The sequence below is a fragment of the Ambystoma mexicanum genome, chromosome 3q (assembly GCF_040938575.1).
Source record: "Ambystoma mexicanum isolate Mex_15411 chromosome 3q, UKY_AmexF1_1, whole genome shotgun sequence".
Lineage (NCBI taxonomy): Eukaryota > Metazoa > Chordata > Amphibia > Caudata > Ambystomatidae > Ambystoma > Ambystoma mexicanum.
This window is the reverse complement of record NC_090926.1, coordinates 448,154,607-448,171,778: the sequence shown is the minus strand read 5'-3', so window position 1 is coordinate 448,171,778 and position 17,172 is coordinate 448,154,607. Positions and strand designations below refer to the sequence as shown.

Below are 17,172 nucleotides of genomic sequence, written 5' to 3'. Positions count from 1 at the left end.
TGTTCCTAACTCTTACAAATGCCTCCAGTGATTGCGGTTTACCCCAGGGGTCAGCCCTGGCGACACGCTGACTCACATGGTATTGGTCTATTGATGCAGTTTTGATGCCAATTAAATGGCAAGATGTGGGAATGCAGTGAGTCCTCTTTTAGAGTGTTAGGTAGAATTTCATTTTGGAGCACTATTCTCCCCACATGTGAGTCACCCAGCACTTTTTGCTGGACTCTTGGATTTTTGATCAGTCTTCCTGAGTGAGTGGGAACCTTTTTCCCCACTCGCTGAGTCTTTTACTCTACCTCTGCGAGCCTTTCTCAACCCTTTTAGTTGTATCTTTTTGGAGTAATGCTTTCCTGTATGTTGTAAGGCATCTGTAATGTATTATTGCATCACACAGTACTTTCTGTGCAGTGTTGCTGGGAGCTCTTTGAGCTGCCCTTTGTATTTTCCTTGTGGTAACTACTGCTTCCAAGGATTGGGGGATACTTCCTATCCCAGCGAACATTTAATTTGTGAAGTCCGTACACGCCGCCACCCAATGTGGAGTGCTGAGTGGACACAGTGTATCCCTTTTTCCACTTCTGTAACTTTCTATTTACAGTGATAAATTCATCTGAGTGGCTGGTGGCAGTGGATATTTTATACTGATTTTTAGTGAAACTTACACGCAGGCTGCTGTCGCATCTGCGGTAAGGGACACACACATGGGTCACCATTGTATTACAATGATACATGTTTTCTTTCTATGACAACTCTTTATTACTTGTCCTTTTGTGAGCCTTCTTCTGCCATGCTGGGTGGGAGAGGTCCCGCTCACTCTTTTGTCTTTGCCGGGATCCCATTAGGAAGCCCGTCCTGAAGGCACCAGCATGTCTGGGAGGACAGGAAGCAGGGAGTGCACCGGAATTCTGCAGGTCTTTGGCATCCAGTGTGTCTGCTTGAATCCAGTTCTGACTGGGAGGCTGGCTGTCTCTTTGGGACAGCCACCACCCAAAGTATGAATGTGGCGTGACTGCTGATTGGATGGGTTCCTGCATAAAGGCGAGGGTCCTAGAGCAGAATGAGAGTTGGCCCATGGTTCGAAGAATTCAAGGATGAAGAAGAAGGGTGTCTGCAGACACCTCCACTGATTCTAAGAGCTGCAAATGTCCTGGGCTGCAATTTCCCAATTCCCTGGGATCTGGACCAATGCGCTGTGCATTGTCTCCTATAGCGCAGTTTCGGCTGGAACTTTGTGGGCATCTTGCTGGACCTACAGGGACCCTTTCCCACTCTGAGAAGACTATCCTACCAAGTCGGGGACCGAGAAAAAGAGAAAAGCCTGCTGTGTGGTAACCGTCACTGAACCAAAGCCTGTGTCGAGTCCCAACGAGCCAGTATTGTGTCAATTGTCTGCTGGACATCCCATCCAAAGAAGCTGAACACCTGCTTGTGCCAAAAGTTCTTTCTTCAGCCTCCAGGCAAAGAATCAAAACCTGGGGACCCTGCCAGTGGCATCATCTTCTTTCCTCATGAAAAGGTACTGTCCCACTCCTGGGTACTCATCTGGGGGTTTGCTGTTGTTGGGAAGGGAACAAACCCATCCCACCCCCTAGGCACTGTAGAGTGAGGCGAACCCCATTGCAAGAACTCTAATGATCCAGGGAGGTGGGAGGCATTTTTTAGGCCCTGTCATGATCATAAAATTGTACGCAATTCAGATGCTTAGACATAGTGCAGGTATATAAGCAGATGCCATCTTTTAGCCATAGTTGAAGCATTAGGCCTGCATGGCCATGCAGTATATAGTGTGTTAGACACAGAGCGCAAGCCTGAAGGAGAAATCTGAATAGGCCCAAGCGCTGATGAGAGAGGCCCATGCTGCTAGCTTTCACAGAAACCTTCCTTTGTTCTAAAATTGTTTCCAATATGTGTGTTCTACAAGGAATGTGTCCTGTAAGGCCACGGGACAGTGCTGGGCACAATGGTGTATGTGTTCTCCCGCACAGGCCAGAGTAGGCATCCAACCCCCACCCAGACCACCAAGAGTTATAGCCCATACAACTGCCCGGTCCCAAGACCCCTGAATTCCAAGATACCAGTTGACCACAGACCACAGACCATAAACAAATCCACCATAAAAGATCTAAGAGCATGGCCATCCCACCTTTATTTTATAATGACATGATTTGCAATGCGCTGTACAGGGGGGGGGTAAATTATAGTTCCAAAGCGAGGGTGGAAGCATTGGAAGCCGAGAGAACCGATTGGGATGAGTGAAGGATGTGTGGGTCAGTACAACCTTGAGGTGTGCCAGTCTTTGAGCATGCCAGGTGCCTTGTATAATGATTGACTAGCACTATTTACAAATGTAGCTAATTGCTCCTTTGGCCTTGGTTCCATGGAGACGATGAGCCCAGCAGACCCCACGTGCTGGAAGACTGACGGACTGGGCTAGGACAAATGGCCAGGCATCCCCTATGGAGCAGGCCGGCCACGTATGGGGTCGCACCAACCAGCCACGCCAAAAAGCCACACAGCTTTTCACCATATGTAATGACCAAGCCTATGATGCTGTATTGCTTTTTAAGCCTCTGCTTGCACCCCTTTTCTGCAGAATGTTCCATTACAGCAGAGTTCTTTGCTGACGCACCTATTTTTGTAGAAGTAAAACTTGTTATCCTTGCAAGAGTTTCTTGGGCCTTTTTTTCCCTAGTGGGTTGTATTTGTTCTGGTGTGAGCGTTTAGCGTCGTGCCTTCAGTGTGTTAAATTGGACTCCTCCTGAGCTTTCTGAGGCAAATTGGGGTGGACAACCCAACTGTGTTCTCACCGGACAAAGGACAGTGCTCCTTTAGGTTACAATCCTTCAAGGGGTCTACCTGAACCATCTTTTAAATAAACATTTTATTTACTTGCAGCGCTGAAGATTCCTGCTAATTTGACAACTTCGACAGCATCTGCCTTCCTTTGTTCTGCCGCCCACAGGCCCTGGTCACCTAGTGTCCCAACTGACTTTGAGAATCTCATCCCCAGATAGGGCTGGACTTTATAAAGTATAGGCTGCTGATAATGACTTACCAGCATCTGGGTTGCTTACCTGAATGTTAGTTAAATAATTGATTTGCTACTCTACATACCTGTATTCATCTAATGTCTACTATTGCCTTGAGTAATACTTAAACATCTTCCTGTATAAATATGAATATGTTTACTTGCCTGTGATTCTAATATTGTTAGTTGCTCCAGTATTTATAATAAATAACCATATTTTTATAAAACAACAGTGTATACGTGTGTTATTGACTATAGGTGTGCCCCGAGTTCTTTATACTTACCTACAGCCCTTCTCCCTCATAGACTAAGCCTAGCTGCTCTTTCATTGCTACCAAATCTTTTGGGTAGTTCAGGCCAAACCTAAGAATTGGAGCCCCGTTAACCTAAGTGGGAGTCTTCTTCAATCCTACCATAGGTGGGCTTTAGTAAAAACCCCTAACACAGACGCTTTGAATGACACTGTGCAAAGGGTGTGTTGATATTGACCCAAACCAATCCAACCAGGGATTTCAATCAATCAGAAGGGAAAGGATGAACCTTGCCCATTTTCTGGGGAATGTTGATTTCTGAAAAAAGTCTACAAAGGTACTACCCCAATGCTTTCCTCACAGCATTGGGAAATGCTGCTCCTGTCACTGAGGGGGAGCATATGATCTGGAAGGGGCTCAAAAGACTGGAGATGCAAGAGAATCCAGGCTTCTATGTGCAAAATAGTGGGATTCAAGGAAATTCACTTTATTTCCATGTGTTTCAATTCCCTTCGTGTTTTTCAAATCTGGCAATGCTTAGAAACAGGGATATCTCAGTATTAAGCAGAACTTTACATCTGGAAATACACATATGTTATTGGACATTTTCCATAGTGCAGGATAAACAAGTACATGATTTCACAAGTGAGCTCCCACAATTAAGCGTTGTGAGCATGTGCTAGATAGAGAGGCCCTTTGACAGGCGTCTTACCTTGGAATTTGGGGGCTGCGGGCTGCGGTTTACAACAGTCTCACAGTAAGGGTTGTCGTCATCTAGGTCCACTGAAAAAGGAAAACACATGTCAGACACTCCTTTTTCTGGTCCCCACATGCTTCCTCACCCACCTTAACGCTGCCCCCGCACCACTAAACCATATCCCCATCAACCCTCATGGCCATGGTGTGCCCCCTCAGGGGGTTTACAAGCTCTCACTATAAACTGTAACATCATCTTGGTGTGAAGAAAGTGAAACTCGTGGAGCTTGAATCACAGTTCTCCTAAGAATACCCAGTCCAACCCACTGAGACAAGGTTCAACCAAGGGGAAGCACTCACGTGTGAAGATACTTTTCGTAGATTGCCAGACAAGAAGATCCTTTGCAACAGAGGCAACTCAAGACCCTGGGTTCCTCAAACCAAGCAAGTGGCATCAGGACTTTGGAAAAGGCGAGCACAGAGTGGCAAGTGAGGTTGGAGTTAGAGCTGTGCCAAGTGGGGCCCATGTGTCGATTATTCGATCCCATGTCTAGAGACGGGAGAGCAAGGAGGGAGCTGTAACCAAGAGTCAGCCATCTCTTACATCCAGGGGTGGACTGGGAACCAAAAGAGGCCTTGGAAATATGTTCCCAAGTGCCCCTGTATAACAACCTGTCAAGCCCTTTCCCATGAGAACACATGGAAATAAAGTAACCACACAAAAGAGGGCCACGATGAAGAGACCCCCAGGGAAATCTCCAGAGTTCGGCCCCACTAGTTAGACAATCCTGGCTCAGCCTCACATGGCCGGGCAGACAGCAGACAGGCAGGTGCAGCGAGGTGGGGTGGGATGGAAAGGGCAGGGTGTGCTGGAGGACCTCCGAAATTGGACAGGACAGGAGGAGAGAGGGCAGACTTGAAGAGGATGGACTATAGCAGGCGGCCCCTCTGCAAATACAACATCAGCCTTTTGTGAGCGGCCTTCACTCCTAGGCCTCTCTTGTTCTTTTAGAATCTGATAAAATGCAGCAGTTTCAATGCCATTCTGCTTTCATCATGTATGCCAGACCTGGCACCCTGCAATGGGCGTTGTGAGCAATGGGTGCTGAGTGTGGACGTCTAAGGTAAGGTCCTTCTCCAACTTTACTTTCTTCGTCTTCATTTTTGATCTTTTAAGGGTTTGGCCCATTTGATGCTCTGAATAAATGTGCATATTAACGTGCATTTTGGCGAAACGCAGGTCTTCTCAGTTAGATAGTCTGCTGCTGGTTTTGGTTTTCATCCTGAGACTTTGGGGCCTTCATTGTGGCTCTGATTTGGCACTTTCAGGAACAGGGGATTTCTTGCCTTAATTTGCAGCTCGGTCAATGTGGAGTGGACGGTAAATAAGATCGCTCACACTCTTCAGGCCCGCCATTTAACTCTCAAATGTCCTGTGCTATTACTCGAGTCTATTAACGCCAATAATGTTTCATTTCTCTACTCTGTTCTGCTTGCTTACATCTGTAAGGTCTTCCTAAGACTGGACATCATTTTATATCAGCAGTGTCGCCAGAGCTGCCAGCTCTAATCTCAAGAAACAAAACGGGAAATAATCTGAATATTCAGCCTTAAGGGGCTGGACCAGGGGCCAAAATTCTCCCATCTGACATTCTTTTTCTTGCCTTGATAAAAACCCCTGTGGTCGAAACACGTGTCGGCTGACCACCATTAGACTAGGTTGTCTACACTATTATAAAAATGTCACTGTAAAACACTGCAACTAGCGTGCAAACTTCCTTATGCACAAGTTTCTCAAGAGTGGAACTGTGAAGTAACCAGGACTGTCTCATTTTACCTGTCCAGCGATGTGGGTTCAACGCTACCTACCTGTGACCTTGCACACAGTAAAAACAGGACCACTAAAACCATCAAACAGAACTTAGCACTGGAGAGTTCCAGAACTAGAACTCAACCTTTCTCCTATCATTTTATAGCTAGGTACAGGTTTCTGTCCAGATTTCGATGCAAAGTTCGATCCCAGATTTTCCATAAAGTAGATGCAATGGGTATTTGTGCAGTGGAAAATAGTTTGAGGGTTTGACTGCCTGTGTAATATTGAAAGATGGTGCCACCTTCACCCTGGACATGGCAAAGTAGTCTAAGATGGAATCTCCACTCGACGACCGCGTGCATAAATTCAGTCCCGCATCATGAAGTCACAGTGGCACCCAACCCACGCAAAGCTGGAATGCTCCGGAAGCTCCTGTAGAGACCAGGACTGTGGGCTGTAGCCCGTCTCTTGTTGTGGCAGTTGGAAAGATGAGTCAGCCAGATTGAAACATAGCCCTAATGTAAAGCCGTAGCAAGGCATAGGACAGATGTGCCCAATTTGGGGGCGATGCCAGTGATGGTTGACTGAGAAGCGCAATGCTTGCCCATTGGAGGCAAATGGCATGGGCCGGGGGCTGTGGGCCCAAGTGGAGCACAAACGAAATAGGGAAAGTATGACAACACCAACTGGGAGTTCCATGGGGGGCATTAAAATAAGAGACATCCATCACTTGTTGGTTTTGGTTTGTCTTAGTAAGTTAGAGAGGGTGTGCCCAGACATGGCCCCCATGCTCACTGCACTCAAGGAATCCAACTGCACCTCACAAACGAGGTCCACCAAGAAACACGCTGCAGATTGCATGTATTCCCGCAAACAGGGGACGCGAACAAGCAATTCATCTTGGCCTGCTCCCGTTAATGGCGGGAAAAAAACGGATTTGCATACGGTTGGTCTCCTCCTGTAATGGAGCCGGGAGGCTTACAAATGAAGGTATGTTGGGGTGATTGGATCAATCCCCGAGAATTATCAGTCATTCAAAAGCATTGGTCTAGCAGTTTTTGATTCTATTGTATCTCGGCTGCGGGGGCACGTTTCCTGGGACCCTATGCAGGGGCCCTTTTAATAGCAAATAATGTATTGCAGGTACTGGCACCAGCCACGTGTGTGCTTGAGTCTCCTGAAAAGGGGTGATACAGGAGGACAGCAGGTGAAGGATTAATTCACAGAAAAGGAAACTAGGGAGGCAGTACTAGGATCATTTCCATCCTAGGCACATTAACATTTTGCAATACCTCTGCTGGCAAATTTGCCACCCGCATGGCCAAATGCTGGTTCCCTCTTGGTAGTGCCCTGGATGTCTTCCCAGTACTGCTTTGCCCAAGAGCAGGCTTAGGATAAGGTTACATGCGGTTCCTTTCAGCCTTACTCTTCACAGTCAAACATGGACATGTGTTACTCAGGGGAAGGGCGGAGGGCTCCGCTGGAGAGCTGGCAGAATGGCAGTGCTGCTAGTAGGACTCATGCCGGGCACTCACAGAAGGAAGCCCAATGGGGGTGTAGGTCTGAAGGCTGCTCACAAAAGGCCTACTTTGCAGAGGGCTGCCTGCTGAAGTCTTCTCTCTCCCTTCTCCCCCTACTGTCTGCCTTCGGGGGAACACCCAGTCCCCTGTCCCACTCTGCTACCCCCTCACAGACAGCCTCCACCCCCCAGCACACCCCCCAGGTAGCACTTACCCGTCTCCCACCTGCCCGTCCCATCTGCCCGGCCCTGCGCACCCTTGTAGTCCGTTCAGGGGAAGCGTGTCACACTATCGTGCGCAGGAGTTTTTCCAGAGTGCTTTTGTGCATCACGCTTCCTTCCTGCGGTCTACAGACCACAACACAACATGAGATGCATAAGTGCTTTGATTTGGTCTGTCCTCGAGGACAACATTGCAAACAATGTAATGGGGGCGGCCTTGCACCCCACGCCATTAGAGATGTGGCTGGCTTCTGTCATTCCTCACCTAGGCTGGTGCTGGACCTCTCGGGGACCACCGGCTGGTCGCATGTCACAAAGCTGCAAAGACAAAACCAGAACTGCTTAGTACACATGCTCCCATCCATGCATCACTTTCCATTCTCTTAACAATGAGCTGAGTTATCGTTTTCTTTATTTGTATGACGGAATAAGTGAAATGTTTTTGAAATCAACACTTCCTCATAAATAATCTTCGTAAATCCACGTGCATGGTTTTGCGCTTTACGTTGTAGATTAGAGACCCTGTTCTGTGCATGTGCGCGCCTTGCAGCTGCTGTGATGCGCTGCCCCCATTCTTCCATGCATTCTGATGCCTTCATAACGTACACGAGCAACAGGAAACCGCCACAAGAGGAAAGCCATGCCAAGTGCACAGTGCACAGGGAAAGAGGTGCGGGTTATGCTGGGCCTGAGTGACTGCACAGGTCTAAGACAGGCAGGGCCGGCCTTAGAAGCTGCAGCGCCCTGGGCAGCAAGTCAAACATTTGGCGCCACCGCCCCACATTTTTTAATATGCACGGTTAGGTGGTCTATTGTCTTGCGCATTTACTTTCAATAGGGCTGCTGCCACGCATTCTCTCACCACGCCAGCTCGGGGGAGACCTTGAAAGAGTCCCCCGAGCTGGCAGTGGCGTCGCCAGGAATCAAATTTAGGAGGGGCACAGAGGGAGCCAAAGACAAAAGTAGGGGGGCACAGACAAAAGTAGGGGGTAAACATGGTCACTGCTCGTCTTAGGTGGGGGGGCACAGGGTTTCACAGGGGGGGGCCTCAGCCCCTCTCCCCCCCCCCCTCGCGACGCCACTGCGAGCTGGCATGGTGGGGGGCTAATGGCAGGGCGCCAGGGCCTTAAGGCAGGCTCTGAAGACAGGCCATGTGCCATGCAACCAAATAACCTTGTTCACTGGTGTCCTCATCGATAATGCCCACCTTTGCATGGGTGCTAGGAAGGTAGTACCAACTTTAGGAGCCCGCGGGGCATAGTATGACCTGGACCTAGTTCTGCGAACCGGTAGAATCTGGCCAATCCAAATAACCTGTGAGCAGTTTTCAGGAGCCAACCCTTTTATCTTTCTCTACAATCTACTGAACGCCGCCAATTGTCCATCTGGCCAATGGGTGAAGACAATTCTGCTCCACTCAGAGCCCAGATCGGATGGCACTAAGGCCAAAGGACACCTGCACTCTGCGTGGCATCCTTTCTGTTTCCCACATGATAACAGTCTGCTCCATGGCTGCTTTTTGTGCATTGTGTTGTAAAATGAAGAGCGTAAAGGGCACCTTTATCTACTGGTGAAATGCTGCAGAAATAAGCAACATTAACTACATATTTTGCACCAGAGCTACAATCAATTCTGACGTAATGCAATGTTTTGGATCAAAGCTGGGCATATTTGTGTTTCTGTCAGAACAACCTTGCAAAATGGCAATACTGATGTTCAGTGACATTAGTAACCATACTGCTTGCCCTTTAAAGAAGAGTCCAAATACAGTGTGAGGTTCTTAGTTACAATATTACAAAAGCTACAGGGAGATCTAAAATCATTAATTAGAATGTCTAAAAAGTTGGGATTTATTTCACTAATAATTCTTGACTTTGAAAATGGTGGTAAAAAAGTGCTACGAAATTAACATTGCAGCAAGGAGCAAAACCGCGTCAACCTTTACGAGTACTGCACGCTGTTTTTCTCAATTTTGGTGGACTGTGAATTTGGTAGGTTTAAAACGGTGAGACTATTTAATACACCTGCAGGGCACGTAATTTGACAAACCAGATTTCGTTACCCAATAGGTTCCAACCGACACTCTACAGTGTAGGCTTGGCTTACGTATAGGCTGCTTTCCCGTTTCCTGTAGAAATACTGACTAATTAGCAGGCCGTAACCTACGAAGGATGACAAACTTACTTCCACAAAGAGAACATCAGCGTGTTTCAAAAAGGATTAAAATGTCTTAACTATGCAAGCAATTTAAGGCCCAAACCCCAACAATGCAAACATTAAAGTTCGGCTCTGCAAAGGACTTGCACCAGGGCAAAACCGAAGGATTGGCTACTGTGAGATTCTATAGGCTACTGTTCTATTCTGCCTGCCCTCTCTGCTCCCCCAGGGTTTATGCATTTTTTGGGTAATTTTCTGCACTCTACTAGGGCTCCACTGGGAAATGGATCATACAAGGACTGTTCTCAGCTCCCTGTACCTCTGTGAAATGGCCATCATTGCTTTGAAGCACCCATTACCTCAGCACTGTTGGGGAGTAAAGGGGGCCTGGCTCCAGAAACCTGAATAATGGGCCCTTGAATGCTGATTGTACATTACAGTGTACACGTATGGTTGTCACCGGGTAGCCACCGGAAGTAGGCTTAAAGGACTCAAGTGCCTGGCCTAAGGGGGAAAGAGGCATCTATAAAAAAGGGATATTTTCCCCTTCCTGTCTTGCACCATAAGTGCTGTGGGAGGCTCTCCCAGTTAAATCTGGACTCACACATTAACACATTGGAGATTCATTTTAAATCTTTATTTCCTGGTTGTGACAATCAACTGAATTTATTTTGTAAAGGTTTAGTCAGGAATTGGGAATGAAATGTGAAAATTCATTTTATTTTTATCCTAGAGTATAATTGTGTTACAATCTTTTACATACCTAAAAGATGCAGCACGCCATTCACTTACACTGATTTGGTCAGAACCACAGCTTTGCTGGCCATCCACACATTTCATGTGAAAGGCTTTACACAACTTCTCTCTTAGAAGATATCCCTGGAGGGCAGAGTTGAACCTGGGTGATTAGAGGGTTATGACAAGGGGCTGAAGTCCTACATTCCAGGCCATACTTGCCCATATTCAAGATAAAGTGCCCACCAGAGGTCACCGCCATGTGAGCAGGACTGCCCAGGTGGCCCAAATCAAGAATATTATGTGTGGGTAGCACAGGTGGTCTGACCTTCACTGAGATTAGAGCAGATTCTTTCTAGTGAGCAAATATTCCAGCCATATTGGATTGGGGCGGGGGGTGACAAAATAAATTAACCTTTAAGTGCAGGGAGTGAGGTAACAGGAAGATGGGCATTAGCTAGGGATGGGATAGGATTGGCAACTATCCCTACCCTGAGAATTGGGATTAGAAGGGGATGTGATCAGTGTTATATTATAATTCTTGATTTGGGACTCCAGGAAAGACTTTGCGTCATGAGCTGTTTCTGAGGGAATGCATGCCTGAACTGAGGACAAAGATCGCAGCAATGGAATAGGAACTAACTTGAGACACACATGCTGAGCTATCGGTGGTTTGCCAACTAAGATGTTCAGGTCGTCATACTCATTTTAGGTGCCAGCAGATCCAGGGCTAGTCAAAAGCTACTAGAAGAGTCAGAATCAATGGGACAAAACCAGTGCCTTCAGGGGCTACTGGAGGTTCTTGAGACATTCATAGGGCATCTTACCACCTTTCAGAGAGTCCAAAGGTTTACCAGGAAAGAGTCCCCTAGGTCGGTGAATACAACAGTGGAGGGCTGACACAAAACAGAAAGCCTGCCACTGAAAGTCAGATTATTGGGCAGAGCAACACATTTGGGTTTTTTGCCAGCATTTTAACAGGAAATGAATTGCTCACGAGGAAGCATTTGCAGTGCTGCCTGACCTCGTTAAGCCATGGGCAGACCACATCTTTTGACTTGCCCTACTAGTCAAATGTTTGCACCATTCCCAAGATGTGGTAATTGTTAATGTCTTACAGTGATCAAGTGATTAACATTGCTTTCTGTAGGAACCCATAGTAACTGGGATCCTATTGACTTTATTGAAACGGTTAAGCCTATTTTTTCATGGCTTACCTGTTACTATATTTCTCCTGGAATATTTATAAACTGATAAAATAATAAAAGTGGCTATTTGTATAACTTGGTTAGGACCACCATTTATTTTACTGCACTTGTTTAACCTTTTGAACTGGCTCTCCTTCTCATGTTTTTCATGAGTATGTCTTGACCATGCCCAACTGAACTAAGAATACCAACGGAATTTGCCCTATGACTCATCGGAAACCGTTAGCTCTAAATGGGTGTTGATTTCTTGCAGTTAGAGTTTAATAAGTTAATCATTTTGTAAGTACTTTTGAAGCTCATCATCAGGCTTTTTGAACTTCAGTAAAATATGATTTCATCTGATTTCTTCTGATTCCTGCCCTACCGGAAATAATGTTCCCTTCTAGGAGTGTATTAAATAAATGTCTGAAATGTCCACTAGATGGCAATGCTGATCTTGCTACACATTGACTCCTGTATTAAATCGAACATTAAAAGAAAGGTCAGCACTGACTGCTAGTGGACAGACATGTTCGTACCGATGATCCAAAATGAAATAGGCCATATCATATGTTCCTCTTACTAATAATTCATTTAATGGACCATGTATTTTAAAAAGTGGCAATTTAAAGTTAATTATTGGAGTCCACTCAGCTACTTGTAAGAGAAGATCCAAATTGACTACTTAAGCAAATTGTGCCTTATATTCTAATGATCCTCCATCAAACACCATTCCACTCAAATTATGTTGGGAAAAGGACCAAGGAAAGGTCACTGCTTTTCCTATAATGCAAATTGTTCTGCAAAATTTGATCGTGCAGTTAGGTTAAAGAGTTAGGTCTGTGATTTGAAATTCCTTATTCCTGTTGAATTACATATACAGTTACTTTTTTATGGTTCCAGAGTATCTTTAGCCATCCACATAGAACATATGCAACCTTTATCTTTTTATTAAGGCTTCTTTGTGATCTGTTGGATGAGAAGCTTATTTCCCCAGAAGAGTTTCTTACGGAAAGGTTGTTCAATTCTTTGTTCTGTATGGCACTCTGAAAATTAATATGTAGATAAACCTGCCTCTTACATGTTCCTTCCTCTCCACCATAACACATTTTAACCTTGGTTAGTGCATTTCTTAGGGTTCACTTCGAAATTAATGTAAGCTCTGATCTTGCTCCATGCCCAACAAATGAGCCCAAAAAAGACTGTGGCCCTCATTACGACCCTGGCGGAGGACCATGGTGCAATTTGCACCAAGGTCCATGGCGCTAAGCTGCCAACTCCGCCATGGTGGTTGGCGGACTTACCGCCCCATTCCGACCTTGGCATGGCGGTAAGTCCCCAATCCCCATTTACCCTTCCCCATTCCCATTTTTGCCCCATAGGGTATAATGGGAGTGGGGAAGGCGTTAATTACGCCACCGTAAATTACGGTGGCGTAATTAACAACAAGTCCCGTAGCGCCATGGATTTTTCCGCCTGCAAAAAGCAGGCGTAAAAATCACCATGGCGCTACGGGAACTCGTAGTCAGGCGGAAAGGTACGCCATGCTTTACGCCGGCGTAAACCCCTTTCCGCCAGGGTCCTAATGAGGGCCTGTATTTGATCTTTTGCATTGTTGGATATGTAGTTTTCCTTTTCCGATGTATAAATTCAGGACTACAAATCTGAGACTGCACAGAGATAACTATTGTTGCATCAGCATAATGCGTGATTCTTTTGCTTAAAAAGAAGTATGCATGATGTATATGTAGCAATAAAAGATACATAATTGTCTACACTAGGAAAATACTTTTGTTGACAGTTTTTTGGAGGGAAACAATGGGTAAGCTCGGATACACCGATTTTTGCCCACATTTTGAACACAATGTAAAAACACCATCAGAATTCAAACAACAAACCTCGAACACCGAAAACCATAGTCATAATGAACAAGGTACTCACCTTTAACAATGGCCCCTCCATCCTGGTGGTGCATGCAGGTTACCAAGCTTTTAATGCCCTCTGCTGTAAAAGTGCCACTGGGCAGTCAGTAAAAGGTCAATGAAGGAAAGGGTACTTACCTGCAGCATTTATTTTTAAATCTTGATGTATGTATAGCTTCATAAATTGCTCAGAATGATGCGGTTAAGTGGATGGATCTGAAATCGTACCAGGAAATCCTCGGTTAAAATAATAAAGGAGCCTGCTGGGCATGGAGTTGGTCATTTCTAAAGGCAGATTCCTTCTATGACAGGGGTCTGCAGTCTTTGACTCTCCAGATGATGTGGACTATGACTCTCACTTTAAGCGCTTTGAAACACATTGTGTATAGGCGCTATATAAATAAACAATCATATCATATCATATCATATCATGATCTGTCACAATTGACTGTGCTGGGAAGATCAAAGGGAGCTGTAGTCCAAAACATTTGGAGGTTGCTGACCCCTGTTGTATAACATAATCTGAAATCACATGCTTTTCAGGGAGCTTCTATTCACCTTAAGGTTAACCAGATTAATAAGATCTGAATGTGATAGGTTTTAGGCCTGAAGAGGTTGAATGGCAGGATTTTCTGGGGTTGATCTTTATCGTAAACAGGGTCCTTAGCTGCTTAAGAGGTGGCGGCCTTGTGACCTACTCTGAAGTTCAGGGATCACACAGATTGCATGTTCATAGCCACATAGCTGGGAACACAATATCAAAACCGGATAAAGAGAAAAAACTAGAGGACGCATTTGAATCTTGTCACAGGCTGATGGCACAACCGATGATGCAAAGCTAAGTGGCAAGGTTGAAGGTTATTAAACAACAAATAACACATTGTTCGGTGGTCTCCAAGGATACTGGTAGTTACTCAGTAAAACAACAACACAGATTCGCCTTCTATCTAGGATCACTGCCCCCAGTTTCTCCCTTTCTGCCTTAGACTCCACCATCCTGGCAAGAAATAAGAAGTCACTCACAGTACATAAGGTTTTAAGTATGCTACACACATTTCTTAGTCATTGTTTTCTATAGCTGATGTGAGGATCTCACACTTAAGTTGTAACAAATACGACACAACTGCATCCGAAGTCTTGGGTTGTAAGGGTGTGAGCTGGACATTCTACACTTTGAGATAATTTGCAGGCTGCTGAGTTCATTTACTTTCCTTCTCTTTCACTCGAATAGATGTTTCCACAAGGTCTCAGTACCTGACCAGTCCCCTCTCTGATCTCCATTGTCTCTGGTCATCTCCTCATTCCCAATTTCGCTATCACTATCACTTTGCACCTCAGTGCTCCACAGTGCCTGGATATTATCCTCTATCTCATCTCTTCTGATTTTCTAGACACTTCCATCTCTCTCGCTCTTGGTTTGTGTTGTATTCATCATTATGTTTATGGTTGTCAAGGACTGCAGGCGTGTGGTCCTTTGTTCAGGTTCTATTAGAGCGCTTGCATCCGCGTGTGGGTGAATGTTTATGTTTGTTTGTGAGAAGGCTCGAGCGGGCGGGAAGCGTTGAATGTGAAGTGGGAGACTAGTGTGAGGCGGATGCAGGTAGGGCGCTGGGTAATCTTATAAATAAACGTACCTGTGCCTCCATATAAGCATCACGTTTTGATTACTACAGTTTGTCAATCCCTTCCTCCTCTTTTCACCCTGGTTGTATTCCACTTTCTCTTTCTCCTCATTGTTTCCTTCTCCTCGTCACTGCTAGTCTGCAACTCCACTCCTTTTGATCACGTCTCCTCCCTCCCCTTGTGTTTATTTCCCTCCGCTTTAGTCACCCTGTTTCCCACTTTCACTCCCAGGTCTTATTTTTCCTCTTCCTCCCGATTACTCCTCTTGATTATTTGCTCCTACACTCAACCTGCCTCGTCTACTTACTCCTTGCCACTCTATTCTTCTCCCTTCCTACTCTTTCAAGCACACTCGTCTTACTTTCTCCCACCCCCTACTTTCCTCCTCTGTTCTTTTCCTTTTCCCTTCCTCCCTAGCTAGCTCCTTCTTATTTTCTCTGACTTCCAATGTTCCTCTTTCTTCTCCACTCATCCTCCCCAGTTAAGCTCACTCTCTCCAATCTACTTTTCTCCTCTTTGCTGCTCCAAAGCTCCGATTACCACATTGCTCTGGCTGTCATAGCAATTTTTATTTTGTGTACCCTAGAGGGCTAATACATGTCTTTGCAAGTGGTCTCAGCTGTCTTGACAAAGGGAACAAGCCAGGCAATTAATATATTCTCTCCGAGACTACAATGTCTACAGCTGTATTACTGCAGTGGGCCGCTCTGCAGGATGCGCAATGGACCCTGGCTACTTTAAGGTGTTATAGCCATCTTGGATGTCCTTTCTGCTTGCAGACCGTCGCAATAATATAGTAGATTTTGGAGTTCATTGTGGGAGTTACGCAGATATCACAGAACCTGTGAAACTAACTTGTTATTTGAGTATTCTGAGTCCTGCGGACACCAGTGGAAGTGGGTTATTATTGCTTTACGTTGGCAAAGTACTCAAACGTTGATCTTTGTTACACACAGTATCAGTACAGTCTATGGTGACATGATAGGGCACTTCTGGCTGTGTAAGGGTATCAACTCTACTTGCAGGGGTGTTTCTCATGGGGACTGAAATCTCTACCTTATTATCACCCATTTCTAGGCAGCGGGCTCTTGCACTGTCTGGTTGACCTGCAGCCCTGAATTTCAAAACTCTGACTCTGTTTTACAGTCCTTGGGGTAGTTACATTTTAGGAACTCCTTCCCCTGTTCTTCATCCCTTTATGTACTGGGGACCAACTATAGAAACTTGAACCCCATGGGGATCCCCTGGGTAATCCCTTCGAGCCCTAATCCTGGAGTGGGTGGGGGCACTCAGCCCCAGGTTGAACTCGGTCCCCTCAGCTAGCCTCAGACATGGGACTTCATCACACTCCCCAATGCCCTCATTAAAGAGCACCTCAATGTAGTGAGGTTATAAAATGAGTATATCCAGCCAGTTATGTCAATGAACCTACTATGGGAGAGCGACCATTGGCACAAACATACGCGGCTGCAATGCTTCAGAGAAATGAATCTGCAAACTATATGCACTCCTGAATAGAACAGTGACCAGCGCTTCCTGCTCACAGCACTTATTTCCATGGCTTGGAAGTCTGGACTCACTGGCAGTGGAGGCTCTAGAACCATTTACATTACCAAGGCTGACTGAGAGTGCGTCACGACTCCCTTACACATCAGGAACAGGGCTAGAGTTTGCCACCACATTCAGGTTGTCCTTTCCAGTGGCCAGTCCAAGGATGAAGAGGGCAGGCGCGGGAAGAATGTCTTTCACATTCACTGCTGCTCAGCTATACTGAAGGAGCTGCCCACACACCGGAGTCCACCGCACCGTTTACTTCCTCCTCTTCAGAGGGGAGGTTTAAACCCACTTGCTCCTGTTCGTTCATGTTTTTATAACCATTACTGTGCTTGGCTGCTCCAACAGGGTTTCCAGTGGAGGATGATGATGATGAAACCGCATGTTTCCAGTGATCTATCGGCTCCTGATTCTAGACATGGTCATTGAAATGCTGAGTCTCAGTAGAGGCAACCACTGCAGGGG

The 17,172-nt window shown here is 45.9% G+C and overlaps 1 protein-coding gene across 6 annotated transcripts in view; it reads right to left on the bottom strand.

The window, feature by feature from the left end:
* ARAP3 (ArfGAP with RhoGAP domain, ankyrin repeat and PH domain 3) overlaps positions 1-17,172 on the bottom strand; it is a 582,982-nt gene that overhangs the window by 308,487 nt on the left and 257,323 nt on the right. For all 6 annotated transcript variants that reach the window (XM_069654121.1, XM_069654122.1, XM_069654120.1 and 3 more), the window contains 2 exons: positions 7,795-7,847; positions 3,992-4,062 (listed from right to left, as the gene is read on the bottom strand). In XM_069654121.1, coding sequence (XP_069510222.1) covers positions 3,992-4,062; positions 7,795-7,847 — 124 coding nt within the window. The remainder of the gene's footprint in view (positions 1-3,991; positions 4,063-7,794; positions 7,848-17,172) is intronic.